Below are 19599 nucleotides of genomic sequence, written 5' to 3'. Positions count from 1 at the left end.
TGGTTGGTAGATCTCAATGAGTTCCAAGCCAGCATGGTCTAAACAGCAAATCCCAGGATAATCAGGGTTACAGAAGCCTTGTCCGAAAAATAAAATCAGCAGGATACAAATAAATAGCACTTTACAGTCTCAAAGACATGGACATGTTTGAGCTAATGGAAGTCCCTTTAGGGTTTATCCATCTTTACTATTTCTAGTTAAACTTAAATGTAATAAAATCTGCAGAGAAATGTATAAACTATGATTTGGGAGGCTGAGACAGGAAGGTTGATAAGAGTTCCAGCAAAGGCTACCCTGTGAGTTCCAGGCCTAGGCTACCCAGTGAGTTCCAGGCCTAGGCTACCCAGTGAGTTCTAGGCCTCAGCTACTCTGTGAGTTCCAGGCCTATGCTAACCAGTGAGTTCCAGGCCTCAGCTACTCTGTGAGTTCCAGGCCTATGCTAACCAGTGAGTTCCTGGCCTCGGCTACCGTATGAGTTCTAGGCCTATGCTAACCAGTGAGTTCCAGGCCTCAGCTACTCTGTGAGTTCCAGGCCTATGCTAACCAGTGAGTTCCAGGCCTCAGCTACTCTGTGAGTTCCAGGCCTATGCTAACCAGTGAGTTCCAGGCCTCAGCTACTCTGTGAGTTCCAGGCCTATGCTAACCAGTGAGTTCCTGGCCTCGGCTACCCTATGAGTTCTAGGCCTAGACTACCCAGTGAGTTCTAGGCCTAGGTTACTCAAGGATTTCCAGGCCTGGGCTACCCAGTGAGTGCCAGACTGTGCACCCCACTGAATTCCAGCCAAGGCTACCCCTGAGTTCTACATCTAAGCTATTCATTGAGTTCCACCCAAAGCTACCCAGTGTTTTCTAGGCCTAGGCTACCCTGTGAATACAAGCCAAGCCTATGCAGTGAGTTACAGCCAATTACTTCCAGATTTAGGCTACCCAGTGATTTCTGTCCAAGGACTCCCAGTTTATTCCAGGCCTAGGCTACCCAATGTGTTCCACCCAATACTACCCAGTGAGCTCAGTTCTAGGCTACTTAATGAGTACCAGGAATAGGCTACCCAGTGATTCCTGCCAAGGTTCCTCACTGAGTTCCAGGCAAAGGCTATCCATTGAGCTCCATGTCTAATCTACCCAGTATATTCTAGCCAAGGCTGCCCAGTCAATTCCCCCCACGGCTACCCAGTAAGATCCAGCCTAGGTTACCCAATGTGTTCCAGGCCTAGGTTAACCAGTGGTTCCCAAGCATAGGCTACTCAGTGAGTTCCAGCCTAGGCTATGCACTGAGTTCCAGGCCTAGGCTACCCAGTGCATCCAGCTAAGTCTTCCCATTGAGTTCCAGGCCTAAACTGCTCACTGAGTTCCAGGCTTAGGCTATGCACTGCTTTCTAGGCCTATGCTACCCAGTGAGTTTCAGTCAAGGCTACCTAGTGATATCCAGGCCTAGGCTACCCAGTGAGTTCCAGCTAAGGCTACCCACTGGATTCCAGCCAAGGATACCCAGTGTGTTCCAACCAAGACTACCCACAGAGTTCTAAGCCTAGGTTACCTACAGAATTCCAGGCCTAAGCTACCCATTGAATTCCAGGAAAGACTACCCAGTGAGTTCCAGGCCTAGGCTACCCAGTCACTTCCAGCCAAGCCTACCTAGTGATTTCAAGTCCCAGGCTAACCAATGAGTTCCAGGCCTAGGCTACCCAGTGATTTCTAGTCATGGCTACCCAGTGAGATCCAGGCCTGGACTATCTATCCACTGAGTTCCCAGCCAAGGCTAACCAGTGAGCTCTAGCCAAGACTGCCCTGTAAGTTTAAGGCCTAGGCTACCAACTTGAGGCTCTTTTTAAATTCTCTGGTGCACATTTTTTAATCATCAATGGATTCCATTACAGTTCATACTTTGGGGGTCTTGTTTCCAGATGTCCTTTGAATGAGCATCTTTTAAGAAGATTTATTTATTGTGGGTGGGGGGGGGGGAGCATGTTTTGTCTGCATGTTTGTTTGTACACCACATCAAGCAGTACTCTTGGAAGCCAGAAGAGGGCATCATGTCCCTTAGCACTGGAGTTAGAGCTAGCTTTTAGCCATCCTGTGGGAATTGAACCTGGGTGGTCTGCAAGAGCAGTAAGTGCTCTTAACTGTTAAGCTATCTCTCCTTTACACAGCTCCATGGTGATTCTCAGAAGATACATCTATTTATTTATTGGTTTTTCGAGACCGGTTTCTCTGTATTGTTTTTGGAACCTGTCCTGGAACTCGCTCTGTAGACCAGGCTGGCCTCGAACTCACAGAGGTCCACCTGCCTCTGCCTCCTGAGTGCTGGGATTAAAGGAGATACCTATTTCATACTAACAAAAATACTGTTTGATCATGTTTTACCCTCCATCCAAATTTCACAAAATAACAATTCCAAGTAGAATCAGCCACTGTTTAATAAAGACATTGTAAAGGTTTGTTTGGGCTGTAGCAGAGGTAAGCATTGTAATCATAATGTACTTAGGGCATGATTTCAAGCCTTGGAATTTCCAGGCTGCTTCTTCCCTGAGAAAACTAGTGAAACTAGAAAATACCATAAAGGATACTCCAGTTACCTGTTATCTGCAGCTGTCTAGGACCTGTACACATTCCAGTCATATGAAACAAGTTTAGCCATTGATGCTGCTTTGCTAGTTTTCATTGATTTGTGTGTATTTGCAGTCGTGTGTGAATATGTGTGTAAATGCACATGACTGAATGGGTATATGTATATGTGTGTACACATACTTATGGAGACCAGAGGTCTGCCACAGGTGTCGTTCCTCAGGAGTTATCCTCCTTTTTTATTAAATAGGGTTTCTTGAGGATCTGGGACCTTGTTTTGCTTAAGCTAGGTTGACTGGTCAGGGAACCCCAAGGGCCCCTCTGTCTCCACTGTTCCACTGTGGCAGCTCTGGTACTGCCAAAACAGTTTTTGTTTGTTTGTTTGTTTGTTTTGTTTTTTTTGGTTGGTTTGTTTATTATTTGTGAGTTCTGGAGATTAAACTCAGGTCCTCATGCTTGTATAGCTAGCACTTTATTGACTAAATACCTCCTCCAGCCCCTCTCAGTGAATTGTTACTATTCAGATAGTGAAATGGCTCAGCGTTAAAGGTGCTTCCCACCAGGCCTGATGGCATCTCACTTTGTAGGACAGAATCAACCCTTGAAAGTTGACCTCTGACTTCCACGCATATGTAGGACTCGTGCACATGCGTATACAGACACATAAAATAAATGTAATTTTTAAAATTGCCATTATCATGAAATCATCTTTGTTTGTATTTCCATGACAACCTGCATAGTTTACTGTCTGAGAAGCTTGGCATTTAGAAAGTGGGTTGCTGAGTTGCATTGTGACATTTTGTAAGTTATATGCTTTCTCTGTTTTGTACCTGTGAATTAAATCATCTTCAATTCCTTTCAGAGAATAGGTCATGGTGATAAAAATCATGCTGATGCTGACCGATCTCCTATTTTTCTCCAGTTTATTGACTGTGTATGGCAGATGTCAAAACAGGTAATAGTGTCTTATAACATCTAAAGTTTGCCTACAAATAAGACAGGGCAGAAATAAAGATGAAACAGGCCTGGCTATGAGTGAATAATGATTGAATCTCAACAACAAGGACATAGGAATTCATTTTGTTAATTAGTACTACTACTACTACTACTACTACTACTACTACTATTCATGTCTAGAACAATCCATATAAAGTTTATAAAATTAAATTTTTAACTGGATTACCTGTTCTAATCAAATGCCAGCAGGAATGGCAATGCTCTGGCATTTCTGTGTAAGATTACCTGCTAGTGCATAATACTTTAAAAAGTAAACTTTTGACCACTTTTTTCTTTTTCTTCCTTGACTTGACACATATTAAAGTGCCATTAGTCTTATGTGAACTGCAAAAAGAAAGTACATAAAGGGCTATGTGCAATGGCAATCTTTGCTATCCTTCCCAGAGTTATACAGTGTGGCAGCACTCTTAGTCACTCTTACCATCCATCTGCACATCTTCTCTTCCTTCAGAGTGTATATGTATGTGTGTGTTTCTTTTAATTCAAAGTGAACAATAATATACCATAAATTCTTTGACACTCTGGTCTGGTAGAAACCATGTTCTCCATGCATTATTTTTTTCTACCTTGATAGAATAGACTAGATTTTTCATGTTCTGCTTGCTTGTTTGTTTTTATCCAGTTTCCCACAGCTTTTGAGTTCAATGAACGCTTTTTGATTACGATCTTGGATCATCTGTATAGCTGTCGATTTGGTACTTTCTTATTTAACTGTGAATCAGCTCGAGAAAGACAGGTGAGCAAAACACTAATGTTTTTTTGTGTGTGTGTGTGTGAAGGCTTTACAAAGTGAATCTAAGAAGAATATGAGTGTTTATGAAGCACTGGTTTTGCCCTGAGGAGTAGCAGTGATTTTAAAGTATACAAGTTCTCCCTTATGGAGCTCCATGAAAAGTTATGTAAAGGGAATTTTAAAATGTGTTTGAGAATTTCATACAGTATATTTTGTTAATATACTTTCCAGTTCCCCATATCCTCCCATTTCTTACCCCCTCCCTTACTCATCTCCTTTGATAGTCTTTCTCTCTTAAAATGAAGGAGTTAGGAAGGGAGGGAGGGAGGGAGGGAGGGAGGGAGGGAGGGAGGGAGGGAGGGAGGGAGGGAGCAAGCTCTGATTTTTGCAGTCCTTCTTCCTCCTCTTCTGCGCACATCCCTGAGCTCGGGGGTGGGAATTTGATGAAGACATCTCATTTATCCAGTTCTGGGTCTCAGTGTTAATTACCATCTACTGCAAGAAGCAGCTTCTCTGGTGTGGACTGAGTGTGCACTGATCTGTAGATATATCACTATGTCACTAGACATCATTTTATTGTTATGCTTAGGTCCCATGACCTATGTAGGCTTAGGTTCTTGACCTCATTAAAAATTTCAGTTATGGGTTCCAGCTCACAGAGTGGCTCTTAAGAGCCAAATAAAAGTGGAAGGGCAAGAACCTATAAAAATAGGAAAAGAGAGAAAGCAAAGAAAAAAAATTTGAAGGTGAAAAGCCAATAGGTATGTAACAAGCATTGTAGCTTGAGAACACACAAATCTGAAATCAGCAGCAGAGAAGCTAAGCACTAGCTCACTCTGCATTGCAGAACACCAATATGGCCCAGGAGTAAACCTTGCAAGCATGTTATTTTGGACAAAGGAGGATGAGAGAGTAACATGAAGACCTGTTTACAATAAGGTGCCCATTTCTCCTCCATCCCTTTATGGAGGTAAGGACCTTGGCAGAGGTTCCTTCTGAGGAGAGGGTAACAACTGTGACTCGCTCTGTATATTGTAGAAGCAGGTGCTTATCCTATGTGTCTCTGGAATATATAGAAGTCTCATAAAGTGTTAAGGGAATGGAAAGCAATGCCTCCTAAAAAAGGGAAATGTAGAATTATCATACAACTCAGAATTTTCACATCTGAGTTCTATTTTGAAAGAACTGGAGGCATTGTAGTTCAAGCCCATAATCCCAGCAGTTGGGATGTTAAAAGGAGCATGACAAGTTTCAGGCCAGTTGAGTTACATACTGAGTTCCAGAGTAGGTGGGACTACATATTAAGACCTAGTTTCCAAACAAAATAAATGTAAAATGCAATCACATCAATGTATAGCCTAGAATTATAATCAGGCATATATGAAACATAATTGAATTTTATGTTTTGACTGGATTCCATCCCTAAGATATCTAATTATGTATGTGTACATATTCCAAAATCAGAACAAAAATTCCTAAAGCCAAAGCACTTCTGGTCCCAAGAATTTTAGGTATGCTGGACTCATGCTGTATTTGCAAAGAAATAAATCAAGATGACTTGGGATTTTTCAATGACAAAACCCTAAGCAAAGGGGTCATGTGAATATAGAGACAGAAGGGTCCCTAGATCTAACTAGCCATTCTAGCACAATTGGTAAGCTCAAGGCCAATGAAAGGCCCTATCATTAAAGAGATGAAGAGCCTTTCTTAGGATGACACTGAGATTAGTGACTCGACTACACATAAATATACATATGTGCATGTGCACCTGCAAACACAAACTCACATTTCATTTTTCCCTTTGAAAGTGACCAAATTATGCACTCCATGAAAAGAAAAGGAAGGCTACACAGAATTCCCAGAGTGAGAGCTCCAGCACAGAAGTTCTTGATGAGAACTGTCCATGAGGTGAAGGAACAACTGGTGCAGGCTGAAGCCCCTGTGGCACAGACATTGGGGTCATCTTATGTTCTTTAGGAGCTCTATGATGGTGGATAAGTTAGTCATCTGTGTCATTATCAGGGAAGGGCATGGAGACAGAAGCAGACACCCACAGCTAAACACTGAGCTGAACTGGAATCCAGATGCAGAGAGGGAGGACAAGACCAGGCTACAGAAACCCACAGAGACAGCTGACCTGAACAAGGAGGAGCTTATGGACCACCAGACTGATAGCTGGGAATCCAGCATGGGACTGACTCAGATCCCCTGAACATGGGTCTCAGTTAGAAGGCCTGGGCAGTCTAAGGGACCTCAGACAGTGGAACCAGGATGTATCCCTGGTGCACAAAAGGACCTTGTGAACATATCCCCCATGGAGGGATACTCCCCTAACCTAGAGGCAGGAGGGAGGGCCTAGTCCCTACTCCAAATGACTTGAGAGATTTAGATGACCCCACCTGGAAGGCATCACCCTCCCTGTGGAGTGGGGGGGAATGGAAATGGGACAGGGGTTGGGGGTATGAGAGAATGGGAGAGAGGGAGAGAGGGAAGGAAGGAGAGGGGACTGGGGTCGATATGTTAAATAAGAAAAGTAAATAAACAAATAAATGTAATAAAAAATTAACAAATTTCTTTCTGTATAGTTGATATTCACAACCTGTTAAGAGAATGAATGGCAGGGTAGGGCCTAGGTCCAGCCCCAAATGATATCAGACTTTGATGATTCCCCATGGAAGGCCTCACCCTCCCTGGGGAGTGCTAGGGGGTGAGATGGGGGGGATAGGAGGATGGGATAGGGAATTGGGATTGGTGTGTAAAATTAAGATTGTTTTTAATTTAAATAAAATTTTATTTAAAATTTAAAAAAAAGATTCTTTAGGGGCATGTGATACACTAAGGAGAGCTTGGAGTTGAGTTAGCAAATGTCAAGAAAAAGTAAACAGACAGTTGTGACATCAAGAGAAAATCAATGAGTGCAGGAAAGGAAAGCAATCACAGGACAGGCTGGAGAGTGCAGCTGCAAACAGCAGGTGCTTAGTCATCAGAAATCAAACTGCTAAATGCTGAGCTTATCAGAGCTGTGCTATGGGTTGGGGATGTATGGCAGAAGAAAATACAGTCTTTCTGTTGGGCAGGAATGGGGGAAAGAAAGACATTGTGACCATGCCACTAGATCGCTATGTGGTAGCAGTAAAGGCATGTACTTGAAGGACAAGAAGTACCAGATTAATTAATTAAAAACACAAATTGGTTCAAGCTTCATGGAAGACAGCATGAAGATTCTTCATGAAATTAAAAATAGAACCACTTTGTGGTCTAACAAGCCTGCTAGTATTGGTTGTGTATCCAAAAGAAATCAAAGCCAGTCTTGGTATCTCCGGCCTGTGATCCCAGCTACTATAGAGACTGACATAGGAGGACCATTAACTAAAAGATTGTCTGGGCAACAAAGGAAGATCAAGAATAGCCTGGTGACATGGTTATAGTTTTACTACATCCTGGAAACCTGTCACTGTTTGAGTGTGAAATGCTCCCCCGTGGCACCATATGTTGGAACCTTTCAAAAGTAGAGCCTCACTGGAGGAAGGGATTCTCTGCAGGGTGGACCTTGATGCTCTCTGCTTTCCTAGCTGCGGTGAGGATGCAAGCAGCCTCCACACTTCTGCTGCCATGGTCATGGAGTATTCCTAGGAATTACTTCAAGGATGGATCATGATAGCACCATTTGAACTGACCCTATAAAGTTCATTTGCACTTTTCTGATGCCAAACTCTGTACTGAATTGGGCTTATTTTACACATTTTCAATTTTATATTACATACTTTACATGCTTTTAAAAATCTAACAGTCTGGGAAAACAGCAACAAAAATAAAGTCAGACAGTTTCACAGGAGAATAAAGCAGCTTTTCAGCAACCCTCAGGTTACTCTATCTTTACATCTCTCATGATTTTTCATTTCTATAAATGAACTACATGCATTCCAGGAATTTCTATTTAGCTGTGTCTTCCTTGTCCTACTCATTAAAGATATTACTAGGAAGAGTCAAATTCCAACATTGGATAGTTTTATTTCTTGTACTTTTATTCCTCAGCTTTGGTTTTTCCATAATTTTTGGTGAAATTTTCATAAAATATACATAATAAAACAATAATATTGTAAATATTTTATCATGGATACCAGCAAAAAGCTTGGTGTAGTCAGTTATCCATATTTTTTCAAATATCTGGATGTGGCTCTGATGCAGATTAAATACCTGGATGGTTGGTTAAAATAACTATCCAAATACCTGTTGTCAGGTAATCACGTTTAAACTTTGTATTTCTAAAAAACAGAAAAAAAACTGAAACTCAGTGCTGTCTCCTAATTTTTCTTTGAGGGGAATGGAAAAAAAAAGTGTGGCCCATCTGGCCAGGAATTGTCTTTGTAGGTCAGTGGATTGCACTCAGTGGTGCAGCTATCAGCAGAAACACAGAAACAGTGACTCTCAAGCTAGACAGCTATCTGTATAAATATCAATAAGTGGATGCAGGCACTGGGTGATACTTTTTCTTAACTATTATGGAGGATAATAGAAATGCGCCATTGGTGCTAATCCTGATTTGTGTTGCCCCAGTCCACAGGGTGGCTTGTGAGTATGTTTACCTTTCTGCTTTCTCTCTCTGTAGAAACTTACAGACAGAACAGTTTCTGTGTGGTCGCTAATTAACAGCAATAAAGACAAATTCAAAAACCCCTTCTATACAAAAGAAATCAGTCGGGTTTTATATCCAGTTGCTAGTATGCGCCACTTGGAACTGTGGGTGAATTACTACATTCGATGGAATCCCAGAATCAAGCAACAAGTAAGTGAAAAGATAGCCTTGCTGGACTGAATGGCTCCACCCTAACTAGTATGATGCTATTTGTTGTGCTGGTAAAGAAAATACTTACTTTCAAACTAACACTAATTTAAAATTTTTGTGAATTACTCAACCATTAATTTTGAAGTTAAACTTATAGTTCACTACCCAAATGAATGCTATAATTTTTTAACCATAATGTAAGCCATTTTAAAACTCTAGAAAGTTTCTTAGTTTTCCTAGCTAAGGGTTTCCTTTAATCATTTGAAATGCTTACATCATTAGAAAACTCTGTACATGATTCCCTGACATTGTGTGCACTCTTGTAATTCTAGTACTTAGGAGGTAAAAGGAAGGATAAACAGAAGTTCAAAGCCAACCTCTGATACATAGTGAAATTAGAGGCAAGCCTGGGCTACATGGGACCCTGTCTCAAAAGAAAATTTTCTCTGCACTGACTAGACTTAAATGGCCATTTAAAAGTGAGGAAGCATGTTTCTGCCTTCCAGCTGAGATGTACATATGAAGTGAGCTGGCATCAGCAGGTTTCTTACTGCATATATCTAAAATAACAATAGCAATTTACCAATGGTTAGTAAATTAGCTAGTAGCTACTTATCAGTCAATATAGAAGCAAATTTTTGAAGTGAAAAACTTCACAATTAAAGACATTTCCATTCCCACAACTTCACCCTAAACCAGAAGAAAAAGCAACCTATTTTTAAGGCTCAGAAGAAAAGTACTTCCACTCATGTTCTGGGCCTTAGTGTTTGCGGTGGCTCCTGGTGGAGTTTTGCTCATTTTTCTGTGGTGACTGCCTGTACAATTCAGCCTTGCAAGAGCCTCAGCTGTAATCCAATCAGCAGTAGCCTGGGGTGGCAAGTCAGGGAGCTTCATTCTCGATTTCACTGTCTTCTCCACACCTGCCCTGGGTATGGACCAGCCTATGCCTCACACTCACTGGGAAATGGCTCGTTGCCACCTGGTACCCTCTGTGGGAAGTCTCTGCTAGTTGAGTGGAAGGCTTTTGTAATATGGCCCTGTTTGAAATGTGTGTTCTTTTTGGAAAGTGACAGGTGCCAGAGCTTAAGAACATTTGCCTATTTAGTTTGGAATTTGAGAAGTACTTTGAGGGAATTTACTGAGCAGTCGTTCTGAAATTTAGGATATTGAGTAACAACAAGTAAGCAGGATCTTTTCTAATTTCCCTTGCAGAACACATACTTCTTTTACAGGTAAAAATATAAGATGGGCATGGAAGCTCACCAGTAATTTGAAGGCAGAGGCAGGGAGATTTCTGTGAGTTTGACTCCAGCTTAATCTATACAGTGAGTTCAGGCCAGCCAGGACTAGACAGTGAGACTCTATCTCTAAATAAATAAATAAACAAACAGAACACACACACACACACACACACACACACACACACTGAACAGTGTTTGTCTTCTAAAATAAGCCCTTTTTTTTGTATTTGTCATAGCTTTCTTTTAGCCATTGGCTGTGAGGAACTATTTATAGAATCTGCAGATTCTACAATTACCTCTCCATTTGTACTTGTCAAAACTTGTGAAGTACAAGGAATTTTGAATAATTCATTTCTGAGTATAAAAAAGTAACAAGGATTATGTGAGAAGTCATTTGATTTGGGTCTCGGTTGGTCTTGTTACAGTTTGCTGATAAGGCAAGTTTTAAGGGGCATCATTATCAGAACTTTCTATAAAGTACTCCCCACACTGTATTCTCCAATGGTTTAAGCAAAATGGGACCTGCAAGAACAAAATGTTCTTTGAGAAAACCTTTTACTTTCAGACATTAATTGCTCTATATCATTATCTGTCAGCATCTATTCAAAAAAACATTACCTTCCCTGTGTAGATTTTTCTGATTATAATATTCCTGCACAAATTGATGTCCCTGAGCATTTCATATTGTCTTCTACAAAATACTGAGTGTTTTGTGTGTCCTGCACTGGAAGAATACAGGGATTAGGAACAAATGATCTCTGCCCACAAGACTCCCCAGGCTGGTGGGGGCACATAAGCTGATGATTGCAGTGCACGGGGATAAAGCTGATAATAGAGGTGTGAATTAAGTATGGGAGATGTCTTTAGAGGTCTGCTTATGTACAATTAAGCACATAGGGCTTTCCAAATTATATAGTATAAACCTGAAAGAATGTATTTACCCACTTGAAAGTTAAGTGATTATTCACTTGTGTGACCTTGATGGCCACCTATGGTAGTCACAACACAATGATATGCTACCACTGTTGAAAGATAAAAGAATATACAGTCCCCCCGTAATGAGCTCTTAACCTGAATGAAGACAAGGTTAGCCTGTTTTTAAAAGCAGACATTGTTAGTCTTTGTTGTGCCATCAAATTCGGTAAATGAAAAATAAGAACAGAGCCAGTAACATAAACCATCTGACATGTATGGCATTCGAGTTATTTCTAGAAGAGTTAAAAAGGCATCTGAATGAGAAAATCATTTGAAGGTAAAAATGCTTCTTTGATAAGCTATCCTGTGGTTTGTATGTCATGCTGAGTTGTCACATACTTAACTCACAGCTCATTTCTAGGTGACAAGTTCAGGTACAACATTTGAAGTCATTGGACTTTAAATTTCATCACTTGTTTGCTTGTCTTTACATATGCTCAGAAACTGACTCCTCTGTTATATTCTTTAAGTGTTTTTTTATCTATAGTTTAATAACTTCTATGTATTTTATATTCATTATTTCACTGGTCTTTTTCATTTGTAAGTTTTTAATCTCTTATTGCTAATAGTTTAGAAAATTCATTCTAATTATACATTCATATCCCTGCAAAATGATTTTGTTACATCTGATTTATTTTTATTGTCTAAGTATATGTGCTGATTCTAATATTCAAACTGACTCTAAAATTTAATATTCATATGGAAGATGAATTTTTAAATAACCAAACTGGGAGAATATCAAGGAAGAACTCTTCCTCCCATATGTCAAGAATTATATGACCCAGCCCTGTATAAGATTGTCCTTGTCTGAATCCTGTCATGGGTTACACATATGCCCACCTAGAGGACAGTGGCACATGTGTCCTTATCCCCCAACCCTTGAGGATTTATAAGTAAACAGTAGCTAAGGGGAGGGACTGTTGAGGCTCCACCCTTCCCTGAGAATTAATAGGCAGGTAACAATAGCTGAGAGGAGGGACTGATGCGGCTCCACCCATCCTAAGGATTTATAAGCAGGTAACAGTAGCGAGGGAGGAGTAACCTGAGACCCTGCCCTCTGCACGCCCCTCCCCACCCCCCGTGGAGCTATTCTCAATTAATGGTTGCCAGGGAGGGGGGAGAGATTTTTCCTCTGTATCGGCCACGAATAAGGTACTTGTGTTCCTATAAGCAATCCTAATTAAATTTGAGAAAAGAAAAGGCATTGAAGTGGGAAGTGAAGACTACTTAGGGAAAAGGGATCAGCAGAGTGGGGAACAAGCAGTAGGATCGAAATATAAAATGTATAGAAATGTTAGGATGAAACTATTTTGTATAGTTAGTGCTTGATAACATACAGAAACAAAAATTGATATGACCTAGGAACAGAGCATCATGGCTATGGAGACTTGGTATAATAAGAAGATAGCATTATTTATTGTGTAAATAATAGTGGGATCCAAAATTAAATGTCACACATCAAGCAGAACAGCAAAATTTCCCTGCAGCTCCTATTTCTGCTGTCATGTTCATTTCAGCTCAAGACATCACCATTCTAGTCACTCTATCAGGAAACCTAGAGTCATCTTTTAGGCCTTTCTCTCTCTTACCCCACAGTCAATGTGCCAAGAGAGCTCATTTGTCTGTAAAAATATATAGGTCAGAGGGAAGAGGCCTGGAGAGATGGATCAGTGGTTAAGAACGCTTGTTGATCTCTTCCAGAGAACCTAGTTTCAATTCCCAGCACCCATATGGCAACTTACAACTCTCTGTAGGTTTCAGTCCTTGTGTATGTGAAACCTTCTACTGACCCCTCTGTGAGCATTTACATTGTGCATATGCATACATGCAGACTATACAACCGTACACATAAAATTAATACAACACACACACATACACAGGAGAGTCCTGGCATTTCTCATTATGTTTCTGCCACCACTTTAAAGTGGGCTAAGTGGTATACGTGTACTTCTAGATGGATTCCTGGTCACCCTTGCTTGGTCTGAATCTATCCTCATCATGACACCTAATGCAGTCCTTGTAATATTGACATCTGACTCCAACACTTCTCCACACTGGCTAGGGAGGCCATGGAAAGGACTCAAGGACCAAGTCTTTACAGTGGCTTCTGAGGCCTTATGTGACTCTGCCTTTTCTCTTTTCCCTGTCTCAATAACACTCTGTGAAAGTTTTTTAGCTACATGGGCCTCTGTTCTTCCTTTATCCTTCTCGAGCATTTCCTCTAAACTCACTTCCTTCTTTAATGTGTCTCAATCCATAAACCCAAATTAGACTCCCATACCTGTCCACTTCTCTCCTATCTTATTCTACTCTCTAGTATCAGTCATCTTCTAACAGAAGAGAGCGACATAGAATTGTTGTTTATCGCTGGTCTGTCGCCCCCTGCTGGAAGATGTACCCATGAAATCAGGCTTTCTTGATCACAGAATGCCTATACCAGCACCTGACCCACAGCCAAACACAGAGAAAACTAGGCAGAGGATATTTCTGAGTAGTACAAAGTGGGCATTAGCTGCTGCACTAAGCATTCTTACCCTAATATCATAAATGCTTTTTTGAAACAGTACTGGGGCATTTTGGTAAAGCTGCAGACTCTGAGCAATCCAAGTGCAGTTGAAATGAGGAGGACACATTTGCAGCTGTGTTTGGATGCTTTGGAAGCCTGCAATAGGTTGAATGGCACCTACTCTCTCCCCCGATGGATGGATGGATGGATGGATGGATGGATGGATGGATGGATAGATAGATAGATAGATAGATAGATAGATAGATAGGTATTCTCCTTGTTGCTGTGACAAAAATGCCTGACACAAACAACATAGGTTCACAGTTTGAGAATGCAATCCATCATGGCAGGACAGGCATGGTGGTAGAACCTTAAGGCAGCTTGTCATAGTGTGCTTATCTCTCTTACTCCTTTTTATTCATTCTGGGTCCCTGGCCCATGGCCTGCTGACACTGTCATTCAGCGAGAGACCTTCCATCTCAGTTAAAGCTCTCTAGAGTATCCTAAAGACATATTGGATGTCTCCTAGGTGATTCCAAATCCAGTCAAGCTAACACGAAGATCAACCATTGCAGTTAACCTTATTGGATAATAGGTATTTACAATTGTATTTTAGATTAGCCCTAAATCTACTGATATGCATTCTTCTACCTAAAACAAAGGAGATGGAGATTTGTAACACAACTAATACAGAGGAAAGAAAACGGCCATATAAAGGCAGATATAGAGACTGGAGTGGTATTTTTATGGGCTAAGAAATTAGCTGGAGTCATCAGAAACAGGATTAGAGCAAGGAAGGATTCTTTGCTAGTGCCTTCAGAGGTTGTGTGATCCTGGTAACACTTGGCCAATGGGCTTTCGCCTTGCAGAAAACAAGGTGGGTGACTTTTTATTTTAGGCCACCAAAGTTTGTGTTCACTTGTTAGGGCAGCCACAAGAAGCTAAGACTTGGTTTACTTACTTGTCAAGGCTCAGGGTTGCTACTCTAGAGTCCTTGTCATTATCTCTTGTCTGATATTAGCAGAAACAATTCTTCTCAGCCTTTGCCAGTGGAACTCACAGTCACAGCTTTGTTTGCACTCATAGCTTGGCTAGACATTTTAACACGGACTAATGTAGGACAGTTCTGGGAGCTACTATATGTGCTACAGGAAAGCACTTTTATGGGCTTTAGCCTTTATTTTATTTATTTATTTATTTTTACTATTTCATATGCTGCTCAAACTTTCTAGAAAGCCACTGCTGATGGCTTTGGAACATGAATCTCCTACAGAGCTCTTCTCTCGTACATCTTGACCTGGGTAATCATTACTTAAGTGTATACTTTTATAAAGATTCATTGAGCAGAACATTTTAAGATGTGTACACTCTGTGATTTGTATCTCAGAATAAAAGTTTGTAGAAATGAACATGCTGGGAAGGATCCCATTGTGCCTTTATGCCAACATCAATCCCCTGTCGACTGCTAAAAAGAATTGTCGTGACAAAGACTCCCAGCACCCTCAGAACAATACTGGAAGGGCCGTGCTACAGTCTTGTCCATTTATACAGAGAGGTTGATAGAGGCACACAGAAATTGTTACGCAGCTGGGAAGAGGCAAAGTGGGGGTTGACCCCCAGGCAGGAGGTTTTGAGTACTTGCTGCTCTCAACTGTGTGTTCATTCAGAGTGTAAGCTCATGGGAAGATAGTCTTGCAGAATAGTGTGGGCACAGACTTCTGTGACATACCACAGTATAGCCCTCAAGTTGGCACAAAATCTCCCAAGGTCTGGTGAGAATGTGGAACAGCAGGAAATGCCCTGTACCATGGTCACACATCAAGGGTAATTTGACAGCATGTGGTGAAGTCAGAGAGACTGTACTCTACTAGGAAGATCTATCAGATTGTGTGTGTGTGTGTGTGTGTGTGTGTGTGTGTGTGTGTGTGTGTGTGTGTGTGTGTATGTGTGTGTGTGTGTGTGTGTGAATACACTCGGTAAACCATTGTATATATCACTGAGGGGCCCTCGGCATGGGTTGTATTGACTGGTTTATTCTATAAGTGGGATTCAGCGGTGGCACAATAGTAAGCCAAATACCATTCGCTAAATACATAGTGCTATCAGTTACACCAATTTTAACAAAATATAAGGTACTACTGTGATTTCTTTCTGGATACTCACCTCTAGGAAAAGCATCACAAGTCTATACAGAAAGGAAAGCCTCACACCAAATTGTGAAGAATTGTCCTTCAGAATGAAAGAGGACAGTGGATCTAGGGATGGGCAACATGGAAATCTAAAGCTGTGTCTGTGCTGATAGATGCTTAGAGGTTGGGGTGATATTTTGTTTATGATCTAACAAATGAAGCTTGCCAGAAGATCAAGGTGCAAAGCTAGACACATTAGTTAGCTATACAGGCCAAACGGTAGTGGCACACACCTTTAATCCCAGCACTCAGGAGACAGAGGCAGATGGATCTATGTGAGTTCACAGCCACCTTGGACTACATAAGAGAGTGAATCAGTCTAAAAGAGAATAGCTTAAACAAAGGTAATCCCAACACTTGGGATCACATGCCTTTAATTCCAACACTAAGGAGGTAGAGAACAGGAGTAATAGGGCTGGGTGGAGAGAGAGGAATATAAGGTGGGGGAAGGCAGGAACTCATTGCAGTCTGGGGTTTGGTGGAGTCTAGAGTCAGTGCAGTCTAGAGATGCAGTCCGAGGACAGGATCATCCTTTCTGGTTTGAGCATTGGTAGTGATGAGAACTCTAGTGGCTGGCTGCTTTGATTTTTTTTCATCTTCAGCTTTAGCCCCAATATCTGTCTCTTGCGTTTTTATTATTAACAACGATTAGAATTCCTGCTACAAGAGCCACCATGCAAGTGTGAAGAAGTGTGTGTACTCTTGTTTCTCTGTGGTGAAAATCTAACTGTATGTTTTAGGACTCTAGCCATTTCCCCCTATGTGTCCATGGTGCAGTGTGTAAGGAAAGTTCTTAGAAAGGGGGGCGGTCAATATTAATGCAGTGGGCAGGTGGCATGGCTAGCATAAAATATAACTTATGTCTATGATTCTTTGTAGCAGCCCAACCCAGTGGAGCAGCGTTACATGGAGCTCTTGGCCTTGCGTGATGATTATATAAAGAGGCTTGAGGAATTGCAGCTTGCCAACTCTGCCAAGCTTTCTGACGCTACTGCTTCACCTTCTAGTCCTTCACAGATGATGTCCCATGTGCAGACTCAATTCTGAGAGGATCACTGGCACTGCACTTGAGCTCTAGATAAGTTACATAGTGGACTTTCATTTTGGGCATGTGTACAAAGTAGATTTAAAATACCTGCCTCCATTTAGAAGTTGAACTAACTAACGTCTTAGACTCTTGAGTATGTGCCTTCTGTAATACATATTACAAGAAATCTATGGTGTCTGTGTGGCAATCCGAAGAAAGGAATCAAGAGTGGGTGCTGGGAAATCCTCACAACTTTTTACAAAGCACTTTTGGGAAGATAAAATTTAAATTTAATTTACCTCTATATAAATGCTACATATACAGTATGTATTTTGTGGGCTTAATTGAAACATTATTTTAAATCCAGGGGGGGGGTAGAATGTGTTTGTAAAATGGATTTTTCTCCAGCTGCTTGCAACAGTTGCTTTGGATTATCTAAAATGAATCCAAATGTGAAAGATGGGTATTACTGCCAAAGCCAAATTGCACTCCGCTTCCTCGGCAGATTCCAAGAGCAAGGCGTTGATATAATTGCCAATTTTTATACCACCGTAAGTGGTAATATAAGAAAAAAAGATGAGAACTTCATCATTTTGAAATTTTGAAAATAAAAGATCTCCCATCAGTTTTTCAAGAGAAGCATATTTTTATATTAAAAAAGTGATGTGGTTTGATTTTTCTCCTTAAATTTGCCAGCTCTGATTTCTAAATTCTCCCATGAGCTTGTCTAATACTGAGTCATACTCAGGTTGAGGCAAAACCCATGTATAGCACTGTGTGAGGATGTCGGCTGCCTTCTGCTGCTTAGGTGAATATTTTCGCAAACATACCTCTAGTCAGTGCAGCTTATCTGCCAAAGTGGGGGCTTCACCGTCTTGGATGGATGAGCTAGGCTAGAGCATTTTTCTTTAAAATAATGCCCCAGGTGTACATTTTTTAGTGTATTCTTGAAAGTATTCTGTTTATGTATCTCCATTTAAATGGTGTTGGGTTCCTCCTCCATGTGCGTGCATAAAAACTGTTTCTGCACATTATTACTTGAAGTACTGGGCAGTTTGCTTTTTCATGGTTTTTCACATCGTTTTGTAGGACGAAGTGAAATTTTAAGTGCACAGTTCTATTTGACATCTGAACTAATTCATTTAGTAAATATATTTGTAAAAGCTAAAGCTACAGTTAAAGCAATTAATGTTTTACAGTGATTTGTAAAGATTATTTATAGCTAATATGGTTTTGTTTTCAGTGAATCAAGAGAGATTACATTTATCTTTGTAAATTATTTCTTGTCACAGCTTACTGGTCTACCAAATAAGACATCTCAATATTGTAGTATGATGTATGAAATTTGTAAGTATAAAAAATTTATTAGATATTCTTTTGCTTTTTGTAAACGCTGTAAATATTTCATAAATTAAAAGTGTCACTCCATAAAAAGAAAGAATGCTAATACTAATATTTCAAAGGACTTTGTGAAATTTCATGACAACATTTTCATGACAATAAATATTAAGGACCTGCTGTAATAAATATATTAACTAAAACCTAACAATTTCCAAAGATAAAACTCTGTGTGTTTAAGATGTACACGGTGCCCACTTTATTTGCTTATTTTCTTTTTCTGCATCTACTTCACATGTTTTTGTTTTTTTTTTTATCGTAGTGGCAACATTTTTTTTTTTTTTGGTTGTTGTTTGACCTAAAGTCTCATATAGCCCAGGTTGGCCTCCAACTTACTGTATCACCAAAGTTGGCCTTGAACTCCTGATCCTCCTGCCTCCATCTCACAGTCATGCATTGCCACAACCAATTTATTTCCATTTCGGCTGCTAAGTGGCCAGGTGAATTTACTATTGATGGACAGATCTAGAAATCTTTAGGAAAATGCATACTGTTGCCAGTTTACCACATACATACATACATACATACATACATACATACATACATACATACAACCATAAACCTGGAACAGAGGATAAAAAAACATCTCACCTTGACAAGGTGGCATAATTTCACTCTGAAAAATATTAAATTGGAGTCTCTAGACTTTCCTAGTGTATCTGAGGAACTCTTGATACACCTGCCTCCATTTCCAAAACACTAGGATATGCTACTATACCCAGTTTTTATTCAGTACTGAGGGTTGAATTTAGAGCTCCCTTCCTTTAAGGACTCTGCAAATTTCTAGTGCTTTAAGTTTGTTTGTATTTATACCATAGTAAAACAAATAAATAAACTTATAGGATGGAGGAATTCAGAAGTCTAATGTATGACATAAATGTATACATCATTAAATGTATAGTATAAAAGAAATGTTTTAAAGATTTTGTTAAAAAAGAGAAAAAGGAATTCAACAACACCTTTCATCTGAAATATACATTAATGCCACAATGAGATGTTATACCACACCCTTGTGGTATTGGAATTGACCCTAGGGCCTACTAAGTACTACACCACTGAGCCACAGCCCCATCTTTTAATACTTTACTTTGAAATGAGATCTTACTAAGTTGCACAAGTAAATTTGGGATTTACAATCCTCATACCTCTGCCTCTGCTGGAT

The 19599-nt window shown here is 40.4% G+C and overlaps 1 protein-coding gene across 2 annotated transcripts in view; it reads left to right on the top strand.

Annotated features, from left to right (window-relative positions):
- The window catches only part of Mtm1 (myotubularin 1), a 111893-nt gene extending 93270 nt beyond the window's left edge, over positions 1-18623 (top strand). For both annotated transcript variants that reach the window (XM_051178626.1, XM_051178627.1), the window contains 4 exons: positions 3428-3520; positions 4205-4318; positions 8925-9101; positions 16892-18623. In XM_051178626.1, coding sequence (XP_051034583.1) covers positions 3428-3520; positions 4205-4318; positions 8925-9101; positions 16892-17059 — 552 coding nt within the window. In that variant the 3' untranslated portion in view covers positions 17060-18623. The remainder of the gene's footprint in view (positions 1-3427; positions 3521-4204; positions 4319-8924; positions 9102-16891) is intronic.
- The last annotated feature ends 976 nt before the right edge of the window (positions 18624-19599 follow it).

This window comes from Phodopus roborovskii, unplaced genomic scaffold (genome assembly GCF_943737965.1).
Source record: "Phodopus roborovskii unplaced genomic scaffold, PHOROB, whole genome shotgun sequence".
Lineage (NCBI taxonomy): Eukaryota > Metazoa > Chordata > Mammalia > Rodentia > Cricetidae > Phodopus > Phodopus roborovskii.
This window is presented reverse-complemented; position numbering and strand designations above follow the sequence as displayed.